The sequence below is a fragment of the Equus asinus genome, chromosome 2 (assembly GCF_041296235.1).
Source record: "Equus asinus isolate D_3611 breed Donkey chromosome 2, EquAss-T2T_v2, whole genome shotgun sequence".
Classification (NCBI taxonomy): domain Eukaryota; kingdom Metazoa; phylum Chordata; class Mammalia; order Perissodactyla; family Equidae; genus Equus; species Equus asinus.
The window spans coordinates 708,114-735,513 of NC_091791.1; the positions used below are offsets into that span (position 1 = coordinate 708,114).

The 27,400-nt window shown below is 56.9% G+C and overlaps 1 protein-coding gene across 7 annotated transcripts in view; it reads right to left on the bottom strand.

Annotated features, from left to right (window-relative positions):
* KNDC1 (kinase non-catalytic C-lobe domain containing 1) overlaps nt 1-27,400 on the bottom strand; it is a 67,023-nt gene that overhangs the window by 17,637 nt on the left and 21,986 nt on the right. For 3 of the 7 annotated variants that reach the window (XM_044748313.2, XM_070520501.1, XM_070520515.1), the window contains exons 4-18: nt 26,605-26,751; nt 26,124-26,241; nt 23,992-24,683; nt 21,213-21,327; nt 20,361-20,432; nt 20,205-20,266; nt 14,708-14,866; nt 13,535-13,612; nt 12,827-12,920; nt 12,048-12,207; nt 11,285-11,973; nt 10,795-10,939; nt 9,810-9,910; nt 8,626-9,032; nt 3,497-3,526 (exon numbers count right to left, since the gene is read on the bottom strand). In XM_044748313.2, coding sequence (XP_044604248.2) covers nt 3,497-3,526; nt 8,626-9,032; nt 9,810-9,910; nt 10,795-10,939; nt 11,285-11,973; nt 12,048-12,207; nt 12,827-12,920; nt 13,535-13,612; nt 14,708-14,866; nt 20,205-20,266; nt 20,361-20,432; nt 21,213-21,327; nt 23,992-24,683; nt 26,124-26,241; nt 26,605-26,751 — 3,069 coding nt within the window. The other 4 variants (XM_044748318.2, XM_044748323.2, XM_070520508.1 and 1 more) reach the window with 3 other exon arrangements.

Consider the following 27,400-nt stretch of genomic DNA (forward strand, 5'->3'; position numbering starts at 1 on the left):
AGCTGTCCGTCCTGTCCTCCCCTCTCTGCGATGAGCACAAGTGGTCCAGTGAGGTCCCTCCATGGCCCCCAGCATCACCATGCAGCCAGTACCCTGGGACCCCTGTGCTCTGCAGCCACGCACAGCATACACACCACTGCATCCTGTGCCCCTGTGGACGGCTCTGCTGTTATCACCAAGCTTGAACACACCCCAGACAGCCCTGCCCCTGGAGCACACCATGCGGACCTACAGGTGCAGCCGCCTGGCTGCTCTGTGCTCAGTGAGGTTCTGGACCTGCGGACCCTTCCCACAGATGGCGAGAAGCTGAGTCTGGGCCCTGCAGCCCATGCAGGGCTTCTGTCCAGAATACTGAACACAATGGGGGCTTCGCTGAGTCATGTCTACACGAGGAAAGGGGGACCCGAGACCCTGAGGCTGCAGGGGAGCTGAGGCTCCCTGGGTTCTGCTTCGTGTGCCCAGTATCTGCTCTTTCTGGGACTTCATTTGTGTTTCCAGGAAGAGGATGCCGCAGGCTCCCAGGAGAGACCACAAGCCTGCCTCGTGGGTGCAGGAACCGCCCCAATCTCCCCCTCGGTCCCATGGAGGCAGCTCTGGTTCTCCCCTCACACAGAGCAGGGAGGAAAGCTCCGTGGTCCGAGGTCAGCACCTGCCGGGGCAACGAGTGTTAGAAACTACTAGAACCCAGACACGCCCTCCCTTCAGCGTGGAGAGGATGCACACAGCCTAGCCTACCTGTGCCCTGCCCCCCAGCCCAGGGCTCAGCAGGGAGTGATTCTGGGGCAGCAAGGGGTCTGGGAAGCCTGGGACCCCTGTAAGCTGGGCCTTGAGTTCCAGTGGGTCTTCAGCTGTGACTGAGGTTGGCTCTTCCTGCAGCAGGAGGACAGGGTGTGGAGCAGGCCACAGCAAGGGGCTGGGCTGGGGGCCAGGGGCCAGAGGAGGGGGCAGGCGCGGGTCCAGGGACAGCTCAGGCTCCTGGGAAAGGACTTCCTATTTAGGGGGTTTGAGGTGGTGAAGTGGCCACACAGACAGGAGTGTTCGTGTGAAAGCCAGTGCGCCCTGGCCTGCCTCTAGGGAGGTTAACCAGCTCAGATCAAACACGCGTTCCCCTAAGGTCATCACCCTCTGACAAGGACTTTGCCTTGTTGATAGCATTTATTTCTGGACAATTTTGCAAAATTAAAAATGCGGGTGGTATTTTTATTTAAACATTTGAATCCCCTCTAACTTGTGATCTGTTTTTTTTTTTTGAGGAAGATCAGCCCTGAGCTAACATCCGTGCCCATCCTTCTCTATTTTATATGTGGGACACCTGCCTCACCATGGCCTGCTAAGGGGTGCTAGGTCTGCGCCAGGGATCCGAGCTGGTGAACCAAAGCGGAGTGTGTGAACCCAACTGCTATGCCACCAGGCCGGCCCCTCTAACGGGTGATTTTCCTGAAAACGTGTTTCAGGTGGCCGTCTTCTTCCATGCACTGGTATTCTAGCAACACAGTAGTAGACAGCCACACAGATGGTCTACAGCCTACAGAGGGTCAGCACCTCCAGGCCAGGGCAGCGGTGGGGGAGGTGGTGCAGAATGAGCACAAAACCACGTCCCTCTGTTAAATCTCGGTTGTTAAACCAGGTCCCTCAAGACCTCTGGCTCCTCCTCCAGCTCAGCCACATGCAAAGTGCAGGGGGAGGATGTCACAGATCGGGAGCACGGGCAGGCTGTCTCCAAGGAGACAAACAGAGAAAGTCGACTCAGACCACATGGAGATTTCCACGCGAGGCGCTACGAGCTTCCCAAAGCTCTGAGACACCACTTTCCTGGGACAGTGTTTTGAGAAGAGCATGGGCTCTGGTACCCAGCCTGGGTCCAAATCCGGTTCCCCCACTTGACAGCTGCCAGACCCCAGCCACCAGCTCCCGGAGCAGGAAGAATGAGCCCCCGGGGGGCTGGGGGCAGCACTGGACATGGGAGTCACTAGCCATGTGTGGTGTCTCCAGCGTTAAAATGAAACAGAAAAGTCAGTTCCTCTGTCACATGGGCCACACTTCTAGTGCTCAGTAGCCACACATGGCTGGGGGAGCCCCATGGACTGCACAGATCCGGAACATTCCGTCATGGAAGATGGTTCTGGAAGATGGTGCAGGTCGAGACCCACAGTAAATGCAGAGGCCCCGCAGAGCTGTGTCCACAGCAGGACTCATCCTCTGCTGTCTGGATGTCTGTTTGAGTGAGACCTGAGGGTCTCCGCAGCCTCACACCTCTCTGTGATCCTGGCTTTCCGAGAACGATGGCCGTGACCCTGGCTGACATTCCCCAAAGCCTGGAGAGGGACTGGACGGCCCCTAGGCTCTCCTCCTTCCTTCGAGGCCCGGGACAGCAGTGGGGAGAGCACCCTCGGAGGCCACCTCCATGTGCCTGCTGACGTCGACAAACCCCCGGCGGAGAGTTTGTGGGCATCGAGGCCATTGGGAAGTGCCTGCCACTGAGTCGAATACAGCTCGAACCCTCGTTCTGGGTCAGTGTCTTGATGACTCCAGTATATGAAGTTGGGTCTGAAGCTCGTCAGCAACACGTCTCACGTTACTGGACTACATACCAATTCTTTGAAAAGGACTGTTTTGACTGATTTTAAAGATAAACCTATGTGAACTAAAATTCACACAACACACGAGACAATGGAGAAGAAAGCATGCGAGCTGGGCATCACGCCCACGGCCATCCCCACATAAGCCCAAGCAAACATGGACCACAGGCTTCCTGGGGCCCTAGGTCCAAACAAAACACTGAGGAGCGCTGGAGTTCAGGTGCGACTCCTGGCCTAACCGGGCCAAGGATCTTTCACAGAGTTAAAGCAGCATCAGTCAGAGAAATAAATGTGAATGATCTGGGGCACGATTTATGCATAGTGGCTACTGGATTTACATGGACCCGAGGGCTGAGCAATTTTGGGGAGCAGACAAAGAAAACAATAATCAGAAGGAAATTGGAAAAATCAGAAATTGTAGACAAAGAGAGAAAAAGAGGGATGAACTGAGATCAGTGCCATTCACCTAAATACTGAAAGCAAAGCCTGTTTTCACGGCAGGCGAAGCAAAAGGAAGCACGCGGACTGGGAGGTCAGAGGCCGGCCCATGCCGGCTTCCCAGCCTTGGTGGTGTCCACAGTGCTGGGCACGCGGAAACATAGTCACGGTCCACGGCCACGGCAGGCACACAGTCAGCACACGCTGGGTGGACAGCCGCTGCTCACAGACCATGAGGAACAGAGAAAACACATCTGCCCTCCAGCGGCTCCGCTGGCACAGTGCCTGGCCTGTCACACGTGTGCTCTTTTGGGTAGCAAATGTGGAAACGTGTTCACTGGTTGTTTAATGCCTTCCATTTTTATGAGGTTCCTGGTTCAAAACAGACACGGTGGGTTTTCGGAGAGAAACATGAAGCTGTGGCCCCAGGCGGGTACCCCCCGACCCCCTACCTCGGATGCAGAGCACAGGACACTCACCCGCCTGCACTCAGGCTCCAGGAGAGACATCTTCCCGGGTGAGCAGGGACAAAGGGAAAAACAAGGTCACTCCTGGTCGGCCGCCCCACAGTGCTTCCCCCAAACCACCAGATCGACCTCCACAGGAGCTGCCCGCAGCGTGACGGTGGGACCAGGTGTGGCCCCAGCGCCCTTGCTGGGGCTGACTCATCTGGGGCCTAGCCCACATTTCAGAGACGGGAAGCCCAGGGAACCTCGTCCCAACCACAGGATCACATCCCAATGAGGACAGCCCCCACGGTCTTCTAGTCTGAGCTGGTCTCCCAGGCCACATCTAGGTGCAACGCAGGGGTGACCTGGGGTTCACAGTGGGTATGTCTCCCTCCAAGGGACCAACACTCCGAGGACAGCACAGGATGGAGGAAAGGGTCCCATAAGCCCACACCTGGCACTGCGCAGGGAACCTGCAGACACCACACTGAGTTTCCTCGAGGACACGCCCCCTCCACCGCCCTGAGTATAACACCTGGCTGGAAATGTGGCTGCCTGACCACGAGGACGTGACTGCTGCCAGCGAGCATAACTGTGACATCAGGGGATGATCTCTGATGTCAGAGGATGTGACCTGTGACATCAGAGGGCATGGACTGTGACATCAGAGGACATAGCCTGTGACACCAGAGGACGTGCCCTGTGATATCAGAGAGTGACCTGTGACATCAGAGGACACTCCTGGACTCCCAGCATCCCACCTTCCCCGCAATTGTTGGGATGAAGCCGTTAGGAAGTCCGTGGGGGCGCAGCGAGCTGCCTCTGAAAGGTCGTGTCCTCCATTCCTGGGGGACAGGGGCACCCCTGGTCCCCACCGCTCGCTGGGCCGAGGTCAGCAGGGCTCCCATCTCGTGGTCCAGCTGAGGTCAGCGTGACCGAATGGGGCTGCAGGTGGGATGGTGTGGACGCCCAGCCTCGGAGTTGGGGAGGCAAAGGAAGCCCAACAGGATGCCGCCCCCCGACTCTCTTCTCCATCTACTTAGAGTCAACTGAAATGGCACATGCAAGCTCGAGTTCCACTCTGCAGTCCCCAAGACCAATGCTCAGCCCTCCCCTCTTTTTCCTGCTCAATTCTCTCTCTTTTTTTTTAACGATTGGCACCTGAGCTAACGTCTGTTGCCAATCTTGTTTTTCTTCTTCTCCCCAAAGCCCCCCGGTACATAGTTGTATACATAGTTGTGGGTCCTTCTAGTTGTGGCATGTGGGATGCCACCTCAGCATGGCCTGATGAGCGGTACCATGTCCGCGCCCAGGATGCGAACTGGAGAAACCCTGGGCCGCTGAAGTGGAGCGCGTGACCTTAACCACTCGGCCACAGGGCCGGCCCCTCAATTCATTTTTATATTTTTATTTTTAAATATTTTTATTGTGACAAGATATACATAACATAAAGTTTACCATTATAACCATTTCCCATTGTGCAGGTCAGCGGCACCAAGTGCATTCACGTCGTCGTGCGGCCATCACCAGCATCCGTCTCCAGGACTGTTTCAACTTTTCAAACTGAAACTCTGTCCCCACTAAACACTAACTTCCCATCCCCCTCCATCAGCTCCTGGGGCCCAACATCTACTTTCTGGCGCTATGGACTTGACTCCTTGATGGACCTCATGTAAGTGGAGTCATAGTATTTGTCCTTCCGTGTCTGACTTATTTCACTTAGCACAATCTCTTCAAGGTCTATCCATGTTGTAGCCTGTGGCAGAATGTCCTTTTTGAAGGCTGAATAATATTCCACCACGTGTATATTCTGCATTTTCTTCATCCATTCATCTGTGGATACACACTGGGGTTGCTTCTGCCTCTTGGCTACTGTGAATGATGCAGCTTTGAATACAGGCATGCAAATGTCTGTTTGAGTCCCTGCTTTCCATTCTTTTGGGGTATATATCCTAAAGTGGAGTTGCTGGCTTACATGGTAGTTCTACATTTAATTTTTTGAGGAACTGTCATCCTGTTTTCCACAGTGGCTGCACATTTTTATTCCCACCAATAGTGCACAAACGTTCCAATTTCTCCACATCCTCACCAACACTTGTTATTTTCTGTTTTTTAAAAAATTTTTATAATAGCCATCCTAATGGGTGTGAGGCGGTACCTTATTGTCATTGTGATTTTTCCCTGATGACCAATGATGCCGAGAGTCTTCCTGCGCACTGTGGCCGTGTGGATGTCTTCTCTGGAGAGAGGTCTACTCATGTACTTCATCCTTCTTTAGTCGGGCTGTTTTTTGTTGTTGAGTTTTAGGCATTCTCTCTATATTATGGATATTAAACCTTTCTCAGATACACGACTTGCAAATATTTTCTCCTGTTTGTGAGCTGCCTTTTCACTCGTTGATAGTGTCCTTTGATGCACAAAAGGTTTTAATTTTGATCAAGTTCACTTTCTCTATTTTCACTTTTGTTGTCTGCGCTTTCGGTGTCGCATCTAAGAAATCACAGCCAGACTGGATGGCATGAAGCTTTTCCCCCTATGCTTTCTTCTAAGAGCTGTACAGTGTTAGCACGTATGTTTAGGTTTTTTACTTTGTAGTGAATTTTTGAAAATGGTGTAAGTTAGGAGTCCATCCTCGTTGCGTTGCGGTGGACGTCCGGTTTTCCCAGCACGTTTGTTCTATGGTCTTGGTGCTCTTGTCAGAAATCATCTCCCCGTGTGTGCAAGAGTGGATTTCTGGGCTCTCGATTCTATTCCACGGTCTATGTGTCTGTCTTTATGCTGGTACCACATTGTTTTGATTACTGTGGCTTTGCAGTAAGTTCTGAAATCAGAAGTGTGAGTTCTCCAACTTTATCCTACTTTCTTAAGATTGTTTTGGCTATTCAGGCTTTCTTGACATTTCACGGGAATTTTAGGACAGGTCTCTCTATTTCTGTGAAATCATCACTCCCTTTTTAACCCCGCCCACATCAGCATGGACGTGAGGGTCCTTGCTTCACACTTGGAGAGAGAATCCAGTCCTGTGCTGCTGCTTTCGTTGCTCAAACTGCTCTACCTTGGCCATCGGGAGCTCCTCAGTTGGTTCCTGTGACCTCTAACACCCCATCACGTGTTCTGGTCATCTCCACACTCTCTGGCACTAGATGTGCTCCTGGCTTGTCTGGGGCATTCCTGGCACCCATCCCAGGGCTAGTGGTTTCCCCCAGGAGCCCTGGTGCCTTTGGCTGGAGATGGTGCTGGAGCTGAGATCTCACATGAGAGTTGTCCTGGGTGCCCCTGCTCCTGGGCCCTGTCGGAGGACAGCACTGGGACATGTGTGAATGCATATTTAGGTAGACTGTGTTGTTCTCCGCTGCTCTGTGACCACCTCACAGAAACACTCGCCGTCCAAGGATGCTTTTCCTGCCAGGGAAGACCCCAGATGCCTCAGCATCCCCTACCAGGACAGCCAGTTTTTGGAGGGACCTGTTCCACACTCAGTTACAAGGTCTGAGCTGGTTTTGGGGCTGTCATGAGCCATGGCCCCATGCACTGCTGCCCCCTCTCGCCCCCCACCTGCTGTACAAGCCCCTTAAGCTCCTGAGCCTCAGTTCCCGTGACGGCAGGAGGACGATATGGCACACGGCTGGGCTGGCACTTTCTGCCCCTCGGCTCGCTTTCTACTCTCAGGAAAGGCCACCATAGGTGGAGAGCCAAGTGCTGCCAAAACGAGAACATTTGGCAGTTCTGAGAGAGCTTCCCTGTGCACAAAGGCACGATAAAGAAAGGGAAGTGAATGGAGGAGTGCAGGCTCCTCAAAGTGGAAGGAAGGAAGGAGACTGGGGAGCTGGCAGGCCCGTGCTGGGGGCTGGAAGCCGCCCTCACTCTGGTCAGAGCCCCAGACTCTGAGGCTGTGACATGCAGCTTCCACGAGGTCTGAGAGGTGGGAGGAGCTCTGTGCTCCCTGCTGGACATGCACATGTGGGCCAGGCGTCTGGTGACTCTGCTGTGCAAGCCCTCTTGGCACCAGGGCACATGGGAGGCCCGAGTCCTTGCAGCCTCCAGTGCACCAGGGTTGGGGAGCCTGAGGTTGCACACGCAGAGGCTGCAGCACGTTGCTCCAGAGGGAACTGCGTGATTCCACAGAGCACAGTCCCTGCCCCATGTGCGCAGGACGCAGGCTGGTGCAGATCTCATTCTAGCCTGGGACTGAGTAATGACGTGAGGTTTAGACAGTGGCAGGAGGCGAACAAGAGAAAAACACCCAGGAAAGGTTCAGATGGTGCTGAAATGGCTGGGGAGACACCGCTCTCCTGAGGCTTGTGGCTTGGAGGACAGAGAGAGTAAGAGAAGAGGGGCCAGGCAGAGGCACCAGGAGCAAGACTCCTAACCACTGATGGAGCCCCTGGGGGGCCCGGCCTGTGAGGCTGAGGCCCAAGTAGGAGCTCCTGGTCACTGGCTAGGGGGCTGCAGTCCAGGTGAGAGCTCCTGGTCACCGAGTGGGGGCTGCAGCCCAGACTGGGGCTCTTGGTCATGGCAGGGTGGGTTCCCAACGGCATGGGCAGCAACCTTGCATCCAGAGCCCTGCGGGGCTGACCTGCACAGGGGCTGGCCAGGCCTGGCCACTCTCAAGTCTATGGCCTCCTCTGGCCCTCAGACCAGGGATCAGCCTGGGCTGCCTCTGACCCCGGACAGCACGCAGACTGCACTGGCCCCCAGAGAAGCCCAGGCAAGGCCAGGCTGACCCCGGGGCCTGGCCTGGACAGATTGCGATGTGCCAGGAGCTTCTGGCGTTTTTTTCTCATCTCAAAGTGATGCTGCCTGAGGGACAGGGGCCTGGAGGGCTGACCGGGAGGAGGGCGCCCTGGCAAGAGACAAGGCTGAGGCCGACTGTGGCTGCCAGGACGAGGTGACCCGGCATCTGGTGCCTGGCAACCAGGTGCCCAGCTAATAGAGAGAAAGGCCATTTCCTGCCCCAAACGCGGAGGACACAAGCCAGCGAGCACAATGCCCCCACAGAAGCACACACAGGGTACTGGGCTGCGTGGGCGTCCCTCGGGGACACAGCAGGGGCTCCGTGCACACTGTGCCCACATCGCCTGTGATGGCAGCTCCGGCCTGAACGTGGGCTTCGCCGCGCAGTGCCCCTCGCCAGCAGCGCACAGAGGCCCCTCACTCACCGGGCTCTGGGCGTCCGGGGCCCCGCCAGCCTTCTGCCGCGCCAGCTCCGCCACGTAGCTGCAGACGTCGGCGCCGAAGCACTCGGCCTCGTAGAAGGCGCTGCCCCAGCCTGGGCTGCCGCTCTGGAACTCGGCTGGTCCCGGGCTCACGGCTGGGCCAGCCCCCTCGGGCTTGGGCAGCTGGGCCACCGCCTCCGCGTCCGAGGCTCTGCCGGCCGGCTCCGGGCCGCCCCCCTGCTGCCGATCCTCGGCCTCGGGCGGCCGCTCCCTCTGAGCTCTCACAGACTTCTGAGGCCGAAATCCCACCTCAAAGTTCCCCCGGGAGAGCTCATCTGAGTCCACGTCGGACAGTGATGGGGGCGCGCAGGGGGCTCGGCCCACGCGCCCGGAGGCCGGCTTCTCCTTCCCTGGACAGAAGTTCATGGAGAGAGCCCATCACTCATTGTTTATGCAGCAGCCACTCGTCCTGAGCCGGGGACTCGAGGCTTCTCCACAGCCGCTCTAGAGGGGTTGCAAAGGGACCTCAGGGCTGAGGGGGCGCTCTTTCCCAGGAGGGGGTCCCTCAGATCCCCTGCTGCCACACGAACGGAATCGAGGGTGGAGTTTGTGGGAACTTTGAATGGTTTGTAAATAGATGGATACAAAAGAGAGAGTCCTTGGTGGGGAGAGGATGGGAGCAGGTGGCAGCTGTGTGAGCATGCTCCTTTGCTTAAACCTCCCGCACAAGCATGTGCAGAGAGGGTGGGGGACAGGTGCCTGTCCTTGCCGCTGGCTCCCAGGGCCACGCAATCTGATCCCCTGACCCATGTCCTGCTCAGACCAGGTTTTGGGAAATTACAGCGATTCCAGTTATCTGAGAGTCCTGGGCTAACAATCGAGGAACAGAAGCCTCAGGGTCTTTCAGGGGCACATATTTCCAGAAAACAAGCAAAGATCTGAACCGCCATCACCAAGCTGCTGTCCTGTGACTCCAGGAAGCAGAAGGCGGCCCCGTCCACCACACCCCCAGCCCAAGGCCACCCGGGCTCCTGCGGGCGTGGGGACATGTCCCCCTCACAGGACAGAAGCCCTGGGGGGACGGGCCCTGCCCTGGGGACCTGGGGGGACCTTTCCTGTAACTGTGCAGCCACGAGGGTGGCGGTGAAGCCGCGTGGACAGTTCTCCCTTGAGCCCACGGGTCTTACCCGCTCTGTGCAGGGAGGGCCTTTTGCCGGACGGTGAGAAGCTGCTCGGAGCTCTGGTCCTGCCGCTGCCCTCAGGCTGTGACCCAGCCTCCTCTGAAGCACTGCCATCAGAACGAGGACACTGCAGGCGCCCCCTCGGCCCTCACTACACCATGGTTTCCCTCAGGCTTGAGCGGGGACCCCAGCTCTTACCTGCTGTAAACACCTTGGGGTGTGAAGAGGGACCCGCAGCGGTCTGCCCCCAAGCACCTCCCGGGACACACACCACAGAGCCCTCTCACTTCCCACCTTCTGGGGCAGCCTGACTGCGTGGAGCATCCTCGTCCCAGGACAACTGAGGGGCCCTTTGGCAGAGGGCTCTCTGGGCATTGATGTCTTGGGGTCCCCAGACAGCCTTCTCAGGGTTGCGAGGGTGTCGGGCCCTCTAGGCCTGGGTCTGGCCCGGTCGCCCCCCACACCAGGAGGCATCGGGGGCAGCAGGGCATGGCCAGTGAAGGGGTGGGAGCCACAGGGGCTGGTGGAGAGGGAAGCTGCCATAGCCACCCCACCTTCTAATGCTGGGGGCGAGCTGTCACCCAGCACTGGCCTGGACAGCGGGGCGGCAGATGCTGTTCCCTGCGGGGACGTCCTCCCCCGACCCCAAGCTCCTGGTCACTTTGTCTCCTGGAGCTGGTCCCTGAGCAGGGAGACGTGCCTCCTGCCCGTGAGACTCCACGGCCCTGTCCTCCTGCCCAAAGTTGCCTGGTGCCTGAAGGGAAAGCTCTGGAGGCAGGCGGGCCCTGGGCCCAACGAGGGGGCCCCAGCGGATGGCCTGCCTGAGGAGGGCAATGAGCTAGAGGCTGGGGGGCAGCGGGAGAAGGCTGAGCCGTTGGCCAGGAACACAGCGGGGTCTGGGAGGGGCGGGAACGCAGGGGCGTCCCGGGGACCCGGCCACAGAGACCCCGGGGTCGGGGGAGCCTTGGCCCACAGTGCGGGGAGAACTCACTTCTCAAGGGGCGACGTCCTCCCGTTAACAACTTTGAAAAGATTCTGCAGCAACTTCTCCCCCCAGTAGAGGTCACAAAACTTCTCGGAAATGGCGCCGCAGAAAGTGGCGAAGGTGAGGTCTTTCAAGGCATAAATATATTCCCCTGGTTTTACAGAATGACAGGGCAGGTCACCAAGTGGGCCAGCACTTTTCTGGGTTCCCTCTCTCCAAACAGCCCAGGCTGGTCTCAGGAACTGAGGGGGGCAGGGCGGGGAGCCAGGTGTGGGGGGCTCGGCTTTGAGACCCTCTTCCATCTTGAGGCTTTGCTGCTGGTCGGCCCCTGGGGGCTCAGCTCTGCCCCCCCCCCAATGTTTGTGCAGGGACAGGTGAGTGGGGCCCCTCCTGGTGGTGGCCCCAAGTCCCCTTCACACTGACCCTGCCTCAGTGCACTGTGCGCCCCCCATGGCCTCTCCCTGGTCTTGGGGCTTCTCTGGGGCTCCCCAGGTACCCATGATCAGAGCCTCCAGCCCGTTGTCCAGGTAGCCGTCGAAGGCGAACTCCTCCTGGATGAGACGCGTGGCCTCTTGCAGCGACAGGCAGCCCGTCCTCTTCCGGAGGGGTGAGGTGTCCACATTGGATGCACAGAGCTTTCGGCCAGACGGCTGGGGCTGCTCGGGGTGACCCTGGTCATCCCGCCCCATGATAGGGGTGCCCCTGGGGCTGTCTGGACTTGCTGTGGCTGGGGAGGGGCCTTGTGGGGCTAGTGGGGGGTCCTCGGGCTTCTGGCCTGGGCCCTCAGTGGCCTTCTTCCTGGGCGGCTTGGCAGGGTGACACAGGCCATGCTGGGCAATGGACTCTGGGGCGCCGGGCCCGAGGCCTCCGGAAGAGCCTCCAGGAAGGACCAGTTCATCCAGCCCTTTGTCTGGGGGTGGCATCTGTGCCTTTGCCAATGAGAGCCCCTCCGGTGGGCTGGCTGGGGAAAGCGGTAAGGAGCAGGGGCCCCCCTGCGCTGAGTCTTGGAGGGGCTCTGGGGCTGCTCCCTGTGGTCTGGGACCAGGTGCCTGCTGCTCAGGCGCCTTCAGGCTGGCAGCCACTCCATGGGCCTCAGGAGTCTGCTTCCCATCACCCTCCCTGTCCAGTTGGCCTCTCTTCTCCTCGGGCCTCTCGGCTGGCCCCGAGGACAGGGAGAGTGCGTCCCTGCGGGGAGAGAGGGGAGAGCACTCAAGAGGGGCTCCGGACCCCACCAGCTCTGGGGGGTGGGGAGTACTCACCTGGCCACGCCTGCGTCTGGTGCCAAGACGATGGGCTTAAAGTGTGTGGCTGCGGAGGTGAACGCCTCTGGCAGCATCATGCCCTCTTCACAGCAGGAGGGTTGACCAGGTACTGGCCCCTGCACGGCGATGAGTCTGGTGTCACCAATGCGCACAAAGCCTGGGGACAAACTCAGGGTGAGGGCGTGGGGACAGGGCTGGCTGCAGACGCCCTGGAGTGTCTCCCTCTAAAGGTCGCGGTGGCCCCTCCTAGCCCGGCGTCCCCTCCCACCCATCTCCAAGGGCTGGGGAGAGCGCAACCTCAGGGAGAGAGGCCTGAGTCCAGGCGGCTGGGAGCAGGGAGGGGGACGCTGGTGCTGGGGGAGGGCTGGAGTGTCAGACAAGGCCAGCAGAGCCAGCCATACGCGGGGGCTCCCACGGCCTGTGGAGGAGGGTCTTCTTCATGCTGCAGGACGGAGTGGGTGCCCCGAGCCGGGACCCTGTGGGCTCTGTGGAGGGAGACGGGGAAGGGATGGGGACTGGGGGGGGTTGGCACAGTGTGGACGCTGGAGGGGCGTGGGGTGGAGGGCACCTGCTCTGGCACCGGCTGAGATGAGAGAGAGAACTTCAGCCGAAGCCTGAGGGACAGGAGTTCAAATGAAGCAGAGGCAGAGAGGGGAGGGCAGGTCGGGGGTCCCGGTGACATCCAGATGTCCACTCAGGGCTGGACTCCCAGAGGCAGCTCCGGTGGGACGGCACCAGGGGCAACCGTGCCGGGGGTGCAGGGCCTGGGGGCCCACCTGAGCTGGGCCCAGGAGCGGGAGCCGTGCTAGGGTTCAGCTCAACTACTGAGAAAGCATTCTGGAGGCCGATGGTCTCTTCCTCCTGGTAAACCTGGGACAGACGGACACAGACACGTCGTTGAGGTGACGACGGCGCCCTGAGGGGCATGGTTGACCCCACAGCACGTGCTCCCTGCCCTCTTGGCTGTGCAGCTCGGAGCTCGGAGCCCGTGGACCTCAGAGCAGGGCTTGCTGCTCTGGACTGAGAGCCTCAGGGCACTTTGCTTCCCAATTCGGCAAGGCTTGGGCAGGTTTCTAGGGCATGAGAGATTACGCACCATCCGAGACCATGGATTACCCAGAACCCAGACTCCCAAAAGCTGTCTCCGGGGACGTGTGCCTGTCTGACGTCCGAGGGACCCCCGTCACCCACCCCTGACGTGGCCTCGCCCTGGCCAGCATGCCCAGGGAGGCAACAGGCACATCTGTAAATAATGCCAGCTCCCTGAGGGTCACTCTGCAGGACGCCCAGGATGTGCCCCACCCCACGCAGGGTGAGCAACACCCACACTCCCCAGGTGGTCGAGGCCCAGAGCTCCAGGCTACTTACAGCTCCTCCCCAACTCTCTGAACAGCTGGGCACTGAACCACAAACACAGGGTCCTCCTCTCCCCGGGCCCCCGGCAGAATGAGTGGTCTGCGCCTGGGCTCTGGACAGCGTCTCACCTGACAAGTTGATGCCCGCAGGTGGGCTAGAATCTTCCTGCTGTCCATGCCTCGCTGCAGGAGGTAGGTGCCGCATATCTGAATGCAAGGACACAGGCCACATGTCAGACTCGCAGAGATACGGCGGCTCCAGCACCAGTCCGTTTCACTCAGCGGTAGAGGGGACCGCCAAGCTGGACGAGGAGCCTGTCAGAGGCACGGTGGCAGCAAAGAAGGCCGGGGCTTCTCGCCAGGAGGACCCGTGGGCACCCCGGTCTCGGACCGCCTGTGATGAGATTCAATGTCCGCGCACCCAGCAGCCGTCCTTCCTCAGCTGGAAACGAAAACTGAACAGAAGGCCACGGCCTCTCCCCTGACCCGGCCTTGTGGACGGCCACCTGCACAGAGCCGCTTGAGCCCCCTCACACCCCCATTCTCCCTTTACATGGCAGTGACCTCTGTGCAAACGGGGGCAGGGCTCGCTCTCCCCTCCTGCAGCAGTTACTGCTTAAGACCAGCTCTCACCGCTGTGCCTGAGTTCCGGCGTGTTTATCTTTGATGCAGAATCTCATTCTCATTGGATGGAGCAGGCCAGAGAGGCCCAGAGAGGTTAAGCAGGCTGCCCGAGGTCGCAGAGCAAAGAAGTCCTTGTACCCAGGTCCCCTAGCCCCAGAGCTGTCTCCTCTCCCTGTCCGCACACAGCATTTCCTTCCAGAAGGCCCCTGGCCCCCGATCACCAAAATACAACGGCAGGGCCCTCCTTGCACTTGTCTGCCAGTAGCTGGCAGACACGGCACAGGCCACTCTTGGGAGGGTGGCTAGGACCTGCCCGGCTGGTCCCCGACAAGCCTGGAGAGACCAGACTGGGATGGGGAGGCCAGGAAGACCCTCAGAGGCGGTGTGGGGGGAGGCTCTGCTCCCCTCTGGTAGGGCCTACGGGCAGGGGTCAGCCCTCAGCCCCAGGACATCCTCTGCCTAACCTCTGATCGGTGGACACCTTCGAGATAACAGGGGGCTCTGGGCGGAATGCTGGGCTGGTGAGCAGCCAAGACCCCCTGCTACCCATCCACAAATGAAACCCATGCCCTTTCCCGTCCAACGGCACCGGCTTTTCCTAGGATCAAGAACCCATGTCCTCTGTGGGCCACCTCCCAGGCCCCCGACAGGGAGCTGGCCCCACTGCAGTGCGGTTACCTTGATGGCCTCGGCTGCAGATAGACGCTCCTGGGTGCTGCGTCTCGCCATGTCCAGGAGGAAGGTCTTGAGCCTGCGTGGCAGGGCCAGCTTGCGGTCTCTGGGGATGCTGAACTTGGCTGCCGTCCACAGGACAGCGGCCACACAGTACACGGAGGCCTGGGTGGAGGAGGAGAGAGGGCCAGCCGTGCTCAGCAGAACCACCACCCCGGTGGCCACCCCAAGGGGCACAGGGGCACCATCCTACAGGCCTGCTCCTGTCGTGACTCATGCCTGGAGCCCCACCCCAGACCCTTGTCGGAACCGAGGGACATCGGCCTTAAAATCTGCATGTTTAACAAGTCCCTACAGGTCTCAAACGCTCCAGTGTGAGCAGACATGACATCAGCCTCAGCTGGCTTTCCCACCTGTCACTCTCCTCATGAAGGTGAAGGTGGCGTCTTGGGGAGTCTGAGCCAGGAGTCCCCTGAACCAGTGGTGTGCTGCTAAATGATTAACAACAGGCTCTCTGAACAAAACGACATGCCTCTGCATACTCACATGTTTATTCTAGAGTTTACTGAGATAAAGGAGGTATACCACATAGTTTAAAATAATGAAAGGTATGATACTCTTTTTTTCTGAGTCCCACCCAGGTGATTGGTTCTCACTGAGCGTTTTCCTGGATTTTTACCCAACACCAGCGTCTGCAGTCAGCCTACAACGAACGAGTGTTTCCGACCCAAATGTTGGTTTCTAGTTCTGTTTATCTCAATTAGACGAACGTGAAACAAGAAAGACGCACGCTGGAGCTGCACCCGTCTGAGAGGCATCTTGGCGGCATCAGAACAGTGTTGAAAACTGAAGAGGATTCCCTGCAGCATTTGTGCCGCTCGATACGCAGCAGCCACAGACGGGACGACACTCGGAAGTTCAACTGCGTTAACACTTCCTCCCTCACTCCAAGACCAGACAATCGACAGACCAGTAAACCACCCCTTGTGTTAGCACTTGCTGGTTTCCACGGTGTAGACACTCCACACGCAGGGTCAGCGTCAAGTCCAAGGTGGTGCCAGTGGACGGGGGCAGGGAAGGGACACAGAAGGCACCCTCGGAGTGGCCCCCCATCACCCAGGAGCATGGGTAATGGGATGCTCCAGTCAGATTTTTTGGAAATTATTAGTGTTGAGTGTTTAACCTTTTAAAAAACTAAACTTTTTATTTTGAGATAACTGTAGATTCACAGACAGTTCTAAGAAACACTGTGGAGACCCTGTGCACCCTCCACCAGCTTCCCACAATGGTCATGTCTTAGAAAACCGTAGCCCAATGTCACCACCAGGACATGGCCAGTGACTCAACGGAGCCTCGTCAGTGTCCGCCCTGTGGCCCTGACCACGTGTACTTCCCGCCCTCCTTAATCCCTGGTGACTGCTAATCTGTCCCCCATTTCTATAACTTTGCCACTTCATGTAGATGGAATCGTACAACATCTAACCTTTCGGGAGTGGCTTTTTCCTCTTAGTACAGTCTGCTGCAGATCCACCAGCTTCAGCGCTCCCCTCCCTTGACTGCTGAGCCGCAGCCCACCATGAGGAGGTGCCACGGCCCGTCTAACCTCTCACCCCTGGAGTCATTTGGGCTGTTTCCAGTTTGGGGCTGTTACGAATAAAGCTGCTGTGAACATTCACGTACAGGATTCCACGTGAACTTTTCTCTCGGATAAACATCTGGAGAGCACCTTCTAGGCTGTGTGGTAGCTGCATGTTTAGTTTTTTAAGAAATTGCCAAATCATCTTCCAAAGTGGCTGCACCATTTTGCATGCCCACCAGCAACGAAGGAGATTTCCTGTTGCTCCGCATCCTCCCCAGCGTTTGGTGCTGTCAGTTTTCCAGATTCTGGCCAGTCTCATAGGTGTGCAGTGGCATCTCATTGTTTTAACTTGCTTTTCACAACCACACGTGATGATGAGCATCTTCTTCACCATGTGACCCCTTCTTTGGTGGAGTGTCTTGGTCTTTTGCTCACTTTTTAATTAGGTTGCTTCTTTCCTTACTGTCGACTTTTAAGAGTTCTTTCTATACTTGGGATGACAGTCTTTTATCAGATGTCTTTTGCAAATATTTTCTCCCAGTCTGTGGCTTGTCTTTTCACTCTCTTAAGAGTGTCTTCTGCAGAGCAGAAGTTTTTCATTTTAATGAAGTTTAATATCAGTATTTCTTTCATGGGTTGTGTTTTGGTTGTAACTGAAAAATCACTACCTAGGTTTTGTCCTAAGTTGTCTTCTGGGAGTTTTATGGCTTTGAATTCTACATTTAGGTCTATGATCCATTTTGAGTTAATCTTTGTGAAAGGTGCAAGGTCTGTGTCAAGATTCTATTTTTCGTTTTCTTGGTGCACGTGTTTATTGAGTTGTTCCAGCACCCTTTGTTGAAAAGATTGTCTGTTTTCCATTGAATTGCCTTTGCTCCTCTGTCAGAGACTAGTTGACTGTATTTGTAGGAGTTTATTTCTAGGATGTCTGTTCTGTTCCACTGATCAATGTCTGCTCTTTCACCAATACTACATGTCTTGATCACCGCAGCTTTATGGTGAGTCTTGAAGTCGGGCAGTGCCAGTCCCCCGACTTTCCTCTGCCCCTTCAGTGTTGAGTCGGCTGTTGTGGGTCTCTCGCCTCTCCAAGTGAACTGTAGAACCAGTCTGTCGACATCCACAAAGCAGCCTGCTGGGGTTTTGAAAGGGATGCACCGAATCTATAGATCAGGTTGGGAAGAACTGAGATCTTGACAACACTGAGTCTTGCTATAGATGAACATGGACTCTCTCTCCATTTACTTGGATCTTTTTTGGTTTATTTCATCAGAGTTGGGTAGTTTTCCTCATATAGATCTTATACATATTTCGTTAGATTTATACAAAAGTAATTTTTCTTGGTGCTAATGTAAATGGTATTGTGTTCTTAATTTCAAATTCCAATTGTTCATTGCTAGGAAACAGGAAAGCAATTGACTTTGTATATCAACTTCCCATCCTGCAATCTTGCTCTAATTGCTTATTCGTTCCAGGAGATTTTTGTTGATTATTTGGGACTTTCTACACAGACAATCATGTCACCTGTGAACAAAGACAGTTTTATTTCTTCCTTCTCAGTCTGCACACCTTTTGTTTCCTTTTTTTGTCTTATCGCTTCAGCCAGGACCTCCAGTACCATGTTGAACAGGAGTGATGCGAATGGACGTCCTGCTTTGTTCCCCATCTCGGGGCAGGTGTAGTCTTTTACCATTAAGTGTGTTAGCTGTAGGGCTTTTTGTTTTGTTTTGTGTTTTTCTGTAGGTGCTCCTTATTAAATTGGGGAAGTTACTTCTATTCCTATTCTGAGTTGTTTTTTTTTTTTTATCATGAACTGGTGTTGAATTTTGTCAAATGCTTTTTCTGCACCAATGGATGTGATCATGGGATTTTCTTCCTTAGCCAGTTAATATATTGAATGGCTCTGACTGGTTTTCAAATATTGAACCAGCCTTGCATTCCTAGAATAACCCCCACTTTGTTATAGTGTATAATTGTTTTTGCATATTACTGAATTCTACTTGCACATACTTGGTTAAGGTTTTTTGCCATAATATTCATGAGGGATACTGGCATATATATGCATATTTGTATATTGTACTGTCTTTGTATCAGGATAATATTAGCTTCATAACATGGATCGGGAAGTGTTCTCTCCTCTTCTGTTTTCAGGAAAAGACTGCAGAATTGGTGCTGATTCTTCTTTAAACATTGAGTAGAACTCTCCAGTGAAAACATCTGGGCCTAGAGACTTTCTTTTTCTGAGGAAGAGTGGCCCTGAGCTAACATCCGTGCCCATCTTCCTCTACTTTATATGTGGGATGCCTGCCACAGCATGGCTCACCAAGCGGTGCCGTGTCCACACCCAGGATCCAAACTGGCGAACCCCGGGCCACCGACGTGGACGTGCACACTTAACCACTGCGCCACCGGGCCGACCCTGAAACTTATTTTTTTGAGAATTTTAAGATTATAAATTCAATTCCCTTAATAGCTATAGGGCTATTTAAACGTCTGTTTCATATTGCATGAGTTGCGACAGCGTACATTTTTCAAAGACTCGGTCCACTTCATTTAAGTTGTTGATTACGTGTGTGGAGCTGTTTGTGGTGTTCCCTGATTGCTCTTTGATGTCTGCAGGGTCTGTAGGGTACCCCCTGTGTCATTTCTGATATTGGTAATTTGTGTCTTCTTTTTTTTGCTGTGTCAGTTTTGCTGGAAGTTTGTTAATTTTATTGGTCTTTTCCAAGAACCAGCTCTTCATTTCATTGGTTTCTCTGTTTTCGTCTCACTGATTTCGGCTGTAACCTTGATTGTCTCCTTCCTGCTGCTTTGGGCGTATTTTGATCTTCTCTTTCCAGGTATTGAGGTGGGAGCTTAGATCACAGAGCTGAGACCTGACCTCTGCTCTAACATGGGCAGTTAATGCTGTGAATTCCCCTCCTGGTCCCGCGCAGCTGTGTCCTGCAGTGTCAGTGCCGGCTTCCACCAACGGTGGTTTTTCATTTGGTTTGAGATCTTCCTGGTTCTTGGTATGGCAAGTGATTTTTGATAGAAACCTGGACATTTTCAGCTTAGGACTCTGGGTCTTGTTTAGCCTTCTGTTTTAGCCGGCTTCCTCAGACACCCCTCTGGCGGTGTGTGGGGGGGCACCATCTCGTCATTGACAGGTGGGGGCAGAAGTCCCGGCGAGGAGAGGCTCCCCACCACTGCTGGATGGGGGTGGGAGTCCAGCTCCCCACTCGGCCTTTGCGCACCTGGGTGGGCCTGCCTCTTCCTCTGCCTGCTCCTCCGGCTCGAGAGTGCAGGCTTCTGGTCTGTGCCTGTGGTGTTTCCCAGCGGCGGCTCCTTCAGCGCCAGATCTCTGCGTGTGAGGCAGGAAGAAAACGCGGGTCCCTCAGCACGGCGCGCCCCTTGGGCCGAGGCCCCGGCCTGTGGCCTCCTGTTCCCCACCTTCCCGTCTTCTCATGCTCGCTTTAGGAACAGTGTGCGGGTTTCCAGGTGCACTTAGTGGGGGGTAGGAGGTCACATCTCCTCCACCTGCCCAGAAGTGGAGCTTCTACCTTGGTTTTGAATATGATTTAATATATTTAATTGTAAGTTTTGAACAACTTAATAGGTGCCGTGCAAATATTCCTCAAAGTTCAGCTGTGGGCACTCTCAAGCCAGCATACACTGCCTGGAGATGTCCACACTGAAGTTCTGTCTCAGGATGTCACCACCAGAGCCACATTCCTGTCATCCCCAGGAGGCACCTGAGAGGCGGATGCTGCCCAGACCAGGCAAAGCGGGGCCCTGGACATAGGTGCTGCACTCGGGGGCCACCCAGACTCCCCGAGTCCTGACATGGGGCCTATGCCTCCCCACACCCCCTCAGACTCTCTGGACAGAAGGGCTGTGGGCACCGCCAAGGAGGCTGCAGGAAGGGATGGGGGAGGGCCCAGGTACCTTTTCAGTCACCAGCTTTTGCTCTGCAACCTCGGGAGCCAGAAAGAACGAGTTGTAAGCGCCTAAGAGAGAAACCCCAAACCCCGGGTGAGCTCTCCTTCCAGCCTCGGCAATCGGCGCCAGAGCCCAGCCCCGAGGGTGAGGCCACGTACGCACCATTGGCTGGGGGCGGCCCGAAGAGCACGGCCCCGTCCTCGGCCACTAGCACGGAGTCCAGACACAGGCAGGCTGTAACAGAGGCAGGGTCAGGGGGCCGGACTCGCTGTGGGGACCTGCTCTCCTGGGGGCCTGCAAAGCTGTGGGCAGGGTGGGGCAGCCCTTCCTCCCAGCCATCCCCAGGCCCCCCGGGTCACCCAGGGAATGCCAGGATACTGGGTCCCTCGTAGACCCAGCACAGGGGCTGGGCTTCCTCCCCTTCCCAGAGGCCCTGGGCAGAGTGCCCAGAGGGAACAGGAACTTCCAAGTCTCTGCACCCACCCCCGGAGCTGCCTTGCAGCGGCATGGGACACTCTGAGCTGGAATGGAAGGAGCTGAAGGAAGAGAGGGCACAGAGGGACCTGGCACACTTGTTGAGCGCCTCCCCCAGAGGGGTCCCGGAGGAGGCTAGACTATACCCCAAAGGCTGTGGGTCATGGGACTTGGGGCAGCCAGATGGCAATGCTTTTCCCCATCACCCCCTGGGATGGGCTGGTGCCACAGAGGGGCTGCAGCCTGTCACATGTTGGGAGGCTGGAGCTTTGGGGGTTACAAAGCAGTGTGAGGTCTAAGATGGGCCCCACTCAGAAACCTGTTGCCTCCTTGGGGACAATGTTGTCCCCACTGAGAAGGTGTGGCCACCCACATGGCTCCTGCTCCTCCTTGCAGCACGGTGCCCCCAGCTCGCAGTGTGGACACTGCCGTCCCGCCCCAGGCCATCCATGCAGGCTGATGAAGGCTCCATGCTGCCCCCAGCCCAGGCGTGGGGACACGCTGGGGCAGCTGAACAAGGAACCGTAGCACACACGTCACCTGGGTGCTGGCCATGCGTTCGCAGCGTACTGAGGCAGGCGTGGGACAGAGCCCACAGCTCATACTCCCTGAAGGGCCGGCCCAGCTTGGACAAGAGGTCTTGCAGGGAGACACCCTGTGGGGAGAAGCCCCTCAGTGAAAACACCAGGACTCACTCTGCCCAGACGCCTCGGGGAGGCTTACAGTGGAGGGCGCCAGGGCGAGAGCCACTCCCCTGCGGTGGGGTTTGCCTCCCACACCGCCCACTCCTGACAAAGGGGCCAGGAGAAGTCTCCACGTCCACACACACGTGGGCAAGGACATGGGGAAACTGGAACTGCACCCTGTGAGTGGGAATGTAGTGGTGCGGCCGCATGGTAAACAGCCTGCCGGCTCCTCAGAAACTCAGACACGGAACCACCCCGTGATCCGGCAGTTCCACTCCTGGGTGTACACCCCGAAGAACTGGAAGCAAGGTTTTGAAGAGACACGTGCACCACGTTCACAGCAGCATCATTCACAATCTCTAAGACATGGAAGCGACCCGAGCGTCCATGGAGGGGATGAATGGATCACCAAAACGTGGCCCACCCACACGATGGAATATATTCAGCCTATATAGGAAGGAAATTCTGACACACGCTGCAACATGGATGAACCCTGAGGACGTTATGCTAGGCGAAATAAACCAGTCACAAAAGAACAAATACTGTATGTTCCACTTACATGAGGTCCCTAGAGTCATCAAATTCACAGAGACAGGAAGAATGATGGGTGCCAGGGGCTGGGGAGAGGTATGAGGAGTTAGTGTTTCATGGGGACAGAGTTTCAGTTTGGGAAGAAGAGAAAGTTCTGGAGATGGATGGTGGGGATGGCTGCACTCTAATGTGAATGCACATTATAAATGCCACTGAATTGTACACTTAAAACTGGGTCAAGTGGTAAATTTTGTTATGTGTATTTTATTCCCCCAACACACGCAACAGTCCCGGGGTCAGAGGAATGCATTCAGACAGAAGGTCGTTCTCTACCCTGAGGCCACGGGAAGAGCGAGGACCACAGCCAGCCAGCTCCTTTGATAAGCAGAAGTGCACGCTTTAGGGGAAGCTTCCAGAGGCTGTGTCTTCACCCTCAACCCCTTCCAGGCCTGTGGTGCAGCCGCCTCGGTCCTGCAACCCTTCCCCTTTCGCTGCCTCATCCTCCGTGCTGGGCAGGTGGCACATGCTCTGGGCCACAATACCCCCTCCCCAAGCCTCCTGCTCCATGGAGGGGTCAGAGTAGCCAGCTCTGAACCCAGGATGGGCTCTGCAGCAGAGATGTGGGTCCCCGGCTCTCCCTGTGTGGTTGCCAAGACCTGGGTGGGCCCTGATCCTATGAGGCCTTTGGGAGAGGGAAGCCTGATGGTTAAGACAACAGCTGGGCTTCCAGTCAGCTCTGCCCCTCAGGCACTGCCCATCCTCCTCCAACAGGCTGCACAAGAGCCCCATGCCTCAGTTTACCCATCTGGAAGGTGGGCTGTCGTGGGGCTGCTAGGCATGGGGAAGTGGGCCTAGTCCAGGGTTTAGGCATGTGAAGTTTTCTTCCCTTGGTGCCTGCTGCTGTCTACACACGAGCCGGTGTAGTGGGTGGAGACAGCGTGAGATGACACACACGTGCACATCTAGCACAGGTCAACACGCCTGGGTCTCCAGGACGGACCTTTGTTTTAAAGTAAACACATTTTTCACATGAATTACTCTCAGGTGCTTATCAGGATATGAGTAAAAATATAAACCGCAGAGTCTACCCCTGTCCTTGTTTCAACAAAGTGTGCCGGGAAAGGAGGCTCTCGGTGCCACACGATTGGCCGCAGTGCCCCGAAGACACATCTGTGTCTGGGCCACAGGCCCCCTGGTGGCTTAGCCCCGAGGAGCTCATGGGGACACAGAGCTTCAGAGAGTGACTTGCTAGGAGCCGAGCGGGAGAGCGAGCTTGGCTGGGCTTGGCTCAGGTGTGCTCAGAGCCCCCGTGGTCATGATAAAAACACCCCAAACTGCCAGAACACTGGTTCCAACAGAATCCTCCATCCCTTGAAGCTGATAAGGGCGCAGCCTCAGGTCTGAGAGACCCCGCCTTGGCCTGAGGGAGACCCTGTCCCGACAGCATACAAAATCCCAGGGTCATGGGGACTCAGGGCTGCTCAGGCTCCCACGCTTCCTGGTATCTTTTGCAGGCCCAGCCTGATGGGTGAACAACCTCCACCTGCAGTTTTAGTTTCTGACTTAAAAGTCGGGAGAGGAAGACAAGGGAGGCCTGAGTGGTAGGACGTGGAAACAGAGCCCCAGAGGTAACCCCGTTGGGCCTGGGCTGCTGGGGCTCCTCCCGGGAAGCTGCCCTCTGCATGTGCTGTTTGGAAAGAAAACGAACCCCAAAGCAGGGGCGCGTCCCGGCAATGAGGGTGCAGGGCAGGCGGGCTCTGCACGCCAGGTGGGCGACGGGAGGTTGGGGGGGCAGCTACTCTCTGGGATGACCCACCACCATGGGGGGGTGAAGCTGTCCATCTCCAGGGAGGCCATGGGAGGGGCTGTGGCCTGGGGGCCACACTTGGGGCGACTGTGAGCCCCCCAAAGCTGTGTTCACAGCTTCCTTCAACACCAGGAGGCTCTCCTAGAGGTTGTAAATTATCCAGCAGGCGTGAAGGCTGAGGCTGCCTTCCTTGTCATGAGTGACAACATTCAACAGGGCTCCGGGCTGCGGACGGGGCGTGTGCAGGGCCCCTCCCCGGCCACGTGCAGCACGAGCATGTCACGTCGTCACCCACCTGCTCCGTGGCCGTGCTTCCCGGCTCCCCGGCTCCGTCCAGAATCCCCTTGTCAGACCCTGGAGTCCGAGGGTCTTGGCCTGCCTCGTGAGGGTCCTCGGGGTGGGGCGGGGGGCTCTCCTCCACAGGGCTGGGCGCCCCCGCCACCCTGTCCCTGCCGTGGCCTGCGCCTAGAGCCCCTGCCCACTGGAGCTCGGGTTCTGGCTCTGGCCATAGTCCGGACTTGAGCTGCGCCTTGAAGCTGGAAAGGCCATTTTTCTCCTCAGAAAAGGCCTTCCTGGGGTCTGGAGGGAGGAGCTCGGGCGTGGGCAGCTGGTTTTTGGTGCTGGTCAGCGACAGGCAGAGGGCGCTGGCCTCGGGGCCCTCAGGCAGGAGCCTGGGAAATGTCTGCACTTTCCTCAGGCAGCTCCTCTCCAGGAAGCCTCTGTCCAGGTCACCCAGGGGGCGCTGGGTGTCCAGGATGAGGTTGGCCAGCCCCTCCCGGCCGTGGCTTTCTCCATTTCTCACAGGCTCTGGCAGCAGAGGCTTTGAGAGTAGGGTCCCGGGGTGCTCTGGGCCTTTGCAGGCGGGGGTCTGGGGCAGGCCCTCTGGGCAAGCTGGGACCTCCGGGTCAGCACTTGCGTCCCCAGGCTGCCTCCTGGGCCCCGCACTTCTTGGAGCAAGCCTCCCTCTCCAAGTGCTCTCGCTGAGATCTGGGCCAAAGCAAGATGCGGTTACTGTGGAGGCCACAGCCAGGGACCCGAGCCCAGGCTGGGCAGCCCTGCAATCCGCCCCCACCCACGGCCACCTCTGATGGGCTCCTGCAGGACCCCGGGCCCCCATGGCCAAAGACCCTAGCACAGGGCGTCCAGGACGGGGCTCCTCTCCTGCACTCCAGGGGTCCCACCCTCCCTGCAGCACCCAGAAACGTCCTCACCCTAATCACGTGATCTCGGTTAGTTAACAAGGCTCAGAAGGCTCCTGAGCCCCCCTCCCCTCCCAGACCCAGCTTCCCACAGGGGTTTCCTAAGGGAGCCCTTGGCCTAATTATCTTGTCCAAAAGCACATCATTTTACTACAACAATTACACAAGTGATATTCCCCAAAGGAAGAAATTAGATCTCGCTACAGCCCCACCCGGTCTGCATGCAAAGCCTTCCACACACACACACACACACACACACACACACACATGTCTCCACGGGAACCGTTCCAGGCACGCAGGGCCCTCCGTGTGGCGTGCGGCCCCCCTGCAGCAGCTCTGCTCTCCACTGTGTTAATACCCTCCGCTGTTGTCACAGCAATGCCAGCGTCACCTGGTGCTGCAGCGACACAAATGCTGGCAGGGCAGGTTGGAAATGTCGCTCAGCAGGAGGGCCCTGCGGCCACTTGGAGGCTCCGTGCCTCCCTGAGGCCCCTCTGGGCTCCGAGCTGCAAAGTAGACTCTGGCCTTGGATCAAAACACGGCCTGAGACTCCGCAAGAGCCCCACGTGGGCCGTGAAAATCCCAGACGCTTCAGCAACAGCTCGTGCGCTGGAGAAGTCAATGGGCCTCAGATGCCGCATGGTGTCGGCAAACGGCAACGAACTGAGAAACGCTCCCCGTCCCTGTCCCGACATGCTCTAGACTAAGAGGGAGACGACCAGCCTCATCAGTCACTTCTCAACGTGACCTTGGTGCTCAGCTCTAATTGAGCGGGTGTCTGCAAAACACGCACAGTATGACTGAACATGTGAGTGTGCGTGTGCAGTGTCAATCTGTGTTCATGTTTGTACACGTCTTCGCACGTGTGGGAGAGGGTGTATATGGTGTTCATGAGAGTGTGAGTGTATTTGTACGAGTGTGCATGCTTGTGTGTGCAGTATAAATAGGTGTGTATGAGTTTGCACATACATGTATGTTTATATGTGCGACTGTGAGCGTGATATGTGTGTTTGTGGGGGCACATATGTGGCCTGTTTGAATATGTATGCATGTGAGTACGGGTGTTTAAATGTGTGAGTCCACTGGTGTGAACATATGCGTGTGATCTGTGCCAATGTGCACATCTATGTGTGCACGTGTATAAATGTGCACACGTGAGGGTCTGTGTGTGCATGCATATGTCTGTGAGAACCTGCATGTGCAAGCACATACCCGCGAGTGTGCTTACCTTGAAACGCTCCGAAGGACTCGAGGGAGAGCACCCTCCTCCCCACGGCCGAGAGGCTGCGGCACAGGCGGCAGGAGGACGTGAACTGCATCTTCTCTTCACACAGCGCTATGATGCTCTGCGGACGTGGGCATCTCAGGGGGACGCTCACGGCAGGAAGCCCTGACCTCCGAGAGCCCGCCCGCCCGCCACAGCCTTTTTCAGGTACAAGAAAGCGAGCCTCTCGGATTACAGAAAGCCAGCAGATTCTGTTCAGCCCATGAGAATTATAAGCCAAACTTCTTCATAACAAAAATGTCAATAAAAAAAGTCAAGATCTTATTTAAACAAAATGCAGGCTAGGAGCTCGCGTGACAGGGCGGGGTGGGGGACAGGAACCCCTGTGTGTGTGCCGGGCGTATGTGTGCGTGCACAAGGCGTTGGGCGTGAGGAGGGTCTCGGGCCTCAGCTCTGGGGAGAAGCATGAGGGGGTAGCACTCACCTCGAGGTCGGGCCGGTCCCCAGGGTCCTCCGCCTGCATCTGGCCCAGCAGCACCTCCAGGTCGCGGCTCAGTCTGGGCTCCGGCTCCGGCTCTGCCACGTACTCGAGGGCCGCCTTCAGCGTGGCCCCCAGAGAGTAGATGTGAGCCTGTGCGCCAAAGAGCCCGTTAGCGCTGCGAAGCCCGGCCGCGTGGCCTACGACAGGCACACCTGTCCCCGTACGGCTGCCGCTCCTCTGGGCCAGGAACACCGTCTTCCGGGCCACATCTGCTCTTTTTCATTTTTTTAAGATTGGCACCTGAGCTAACATTTGTTGCCAATCCTTTTTTTTTTCTTCTTCTCCCCAAAGCCCCCCAGTACATAGTTGTAATATTCTACTTGTAGGGCGTTCTAGTTGTGGCATGTGGGATGCCACTTCAGCGTGGCTTGATGAGCGGTGCTAGGTCCATGCCCAGGATCCGAACCGGTGAAACCCCAGGCCACCGAAGTGGTGTGCGCGAACCCAACCACTTGGCCATGGGGCCCTCCCCCAACATCTGCTCTTTATGACTGCTGCAGGCATGGCCAAGGCCACGCCTGCCCAATGCGAGGACTCTCAGGCTAAAGCATGTGACCCTGTGCTGGCGGGTCTGGGGTCTGTGCTGGCCTGGCCACAACAACTAGCGCCCCTCCCAGGGCCCAGCCCATCCAGCCTCCTGGGGCACAGACCCGGCCCCTGATGGATGCCGTGACTCTGAAGGGCAGGACCTTTTCTTTTCTGGTGTATTCTTCAAAAACTGGATGTGAGCAGGAAGAAA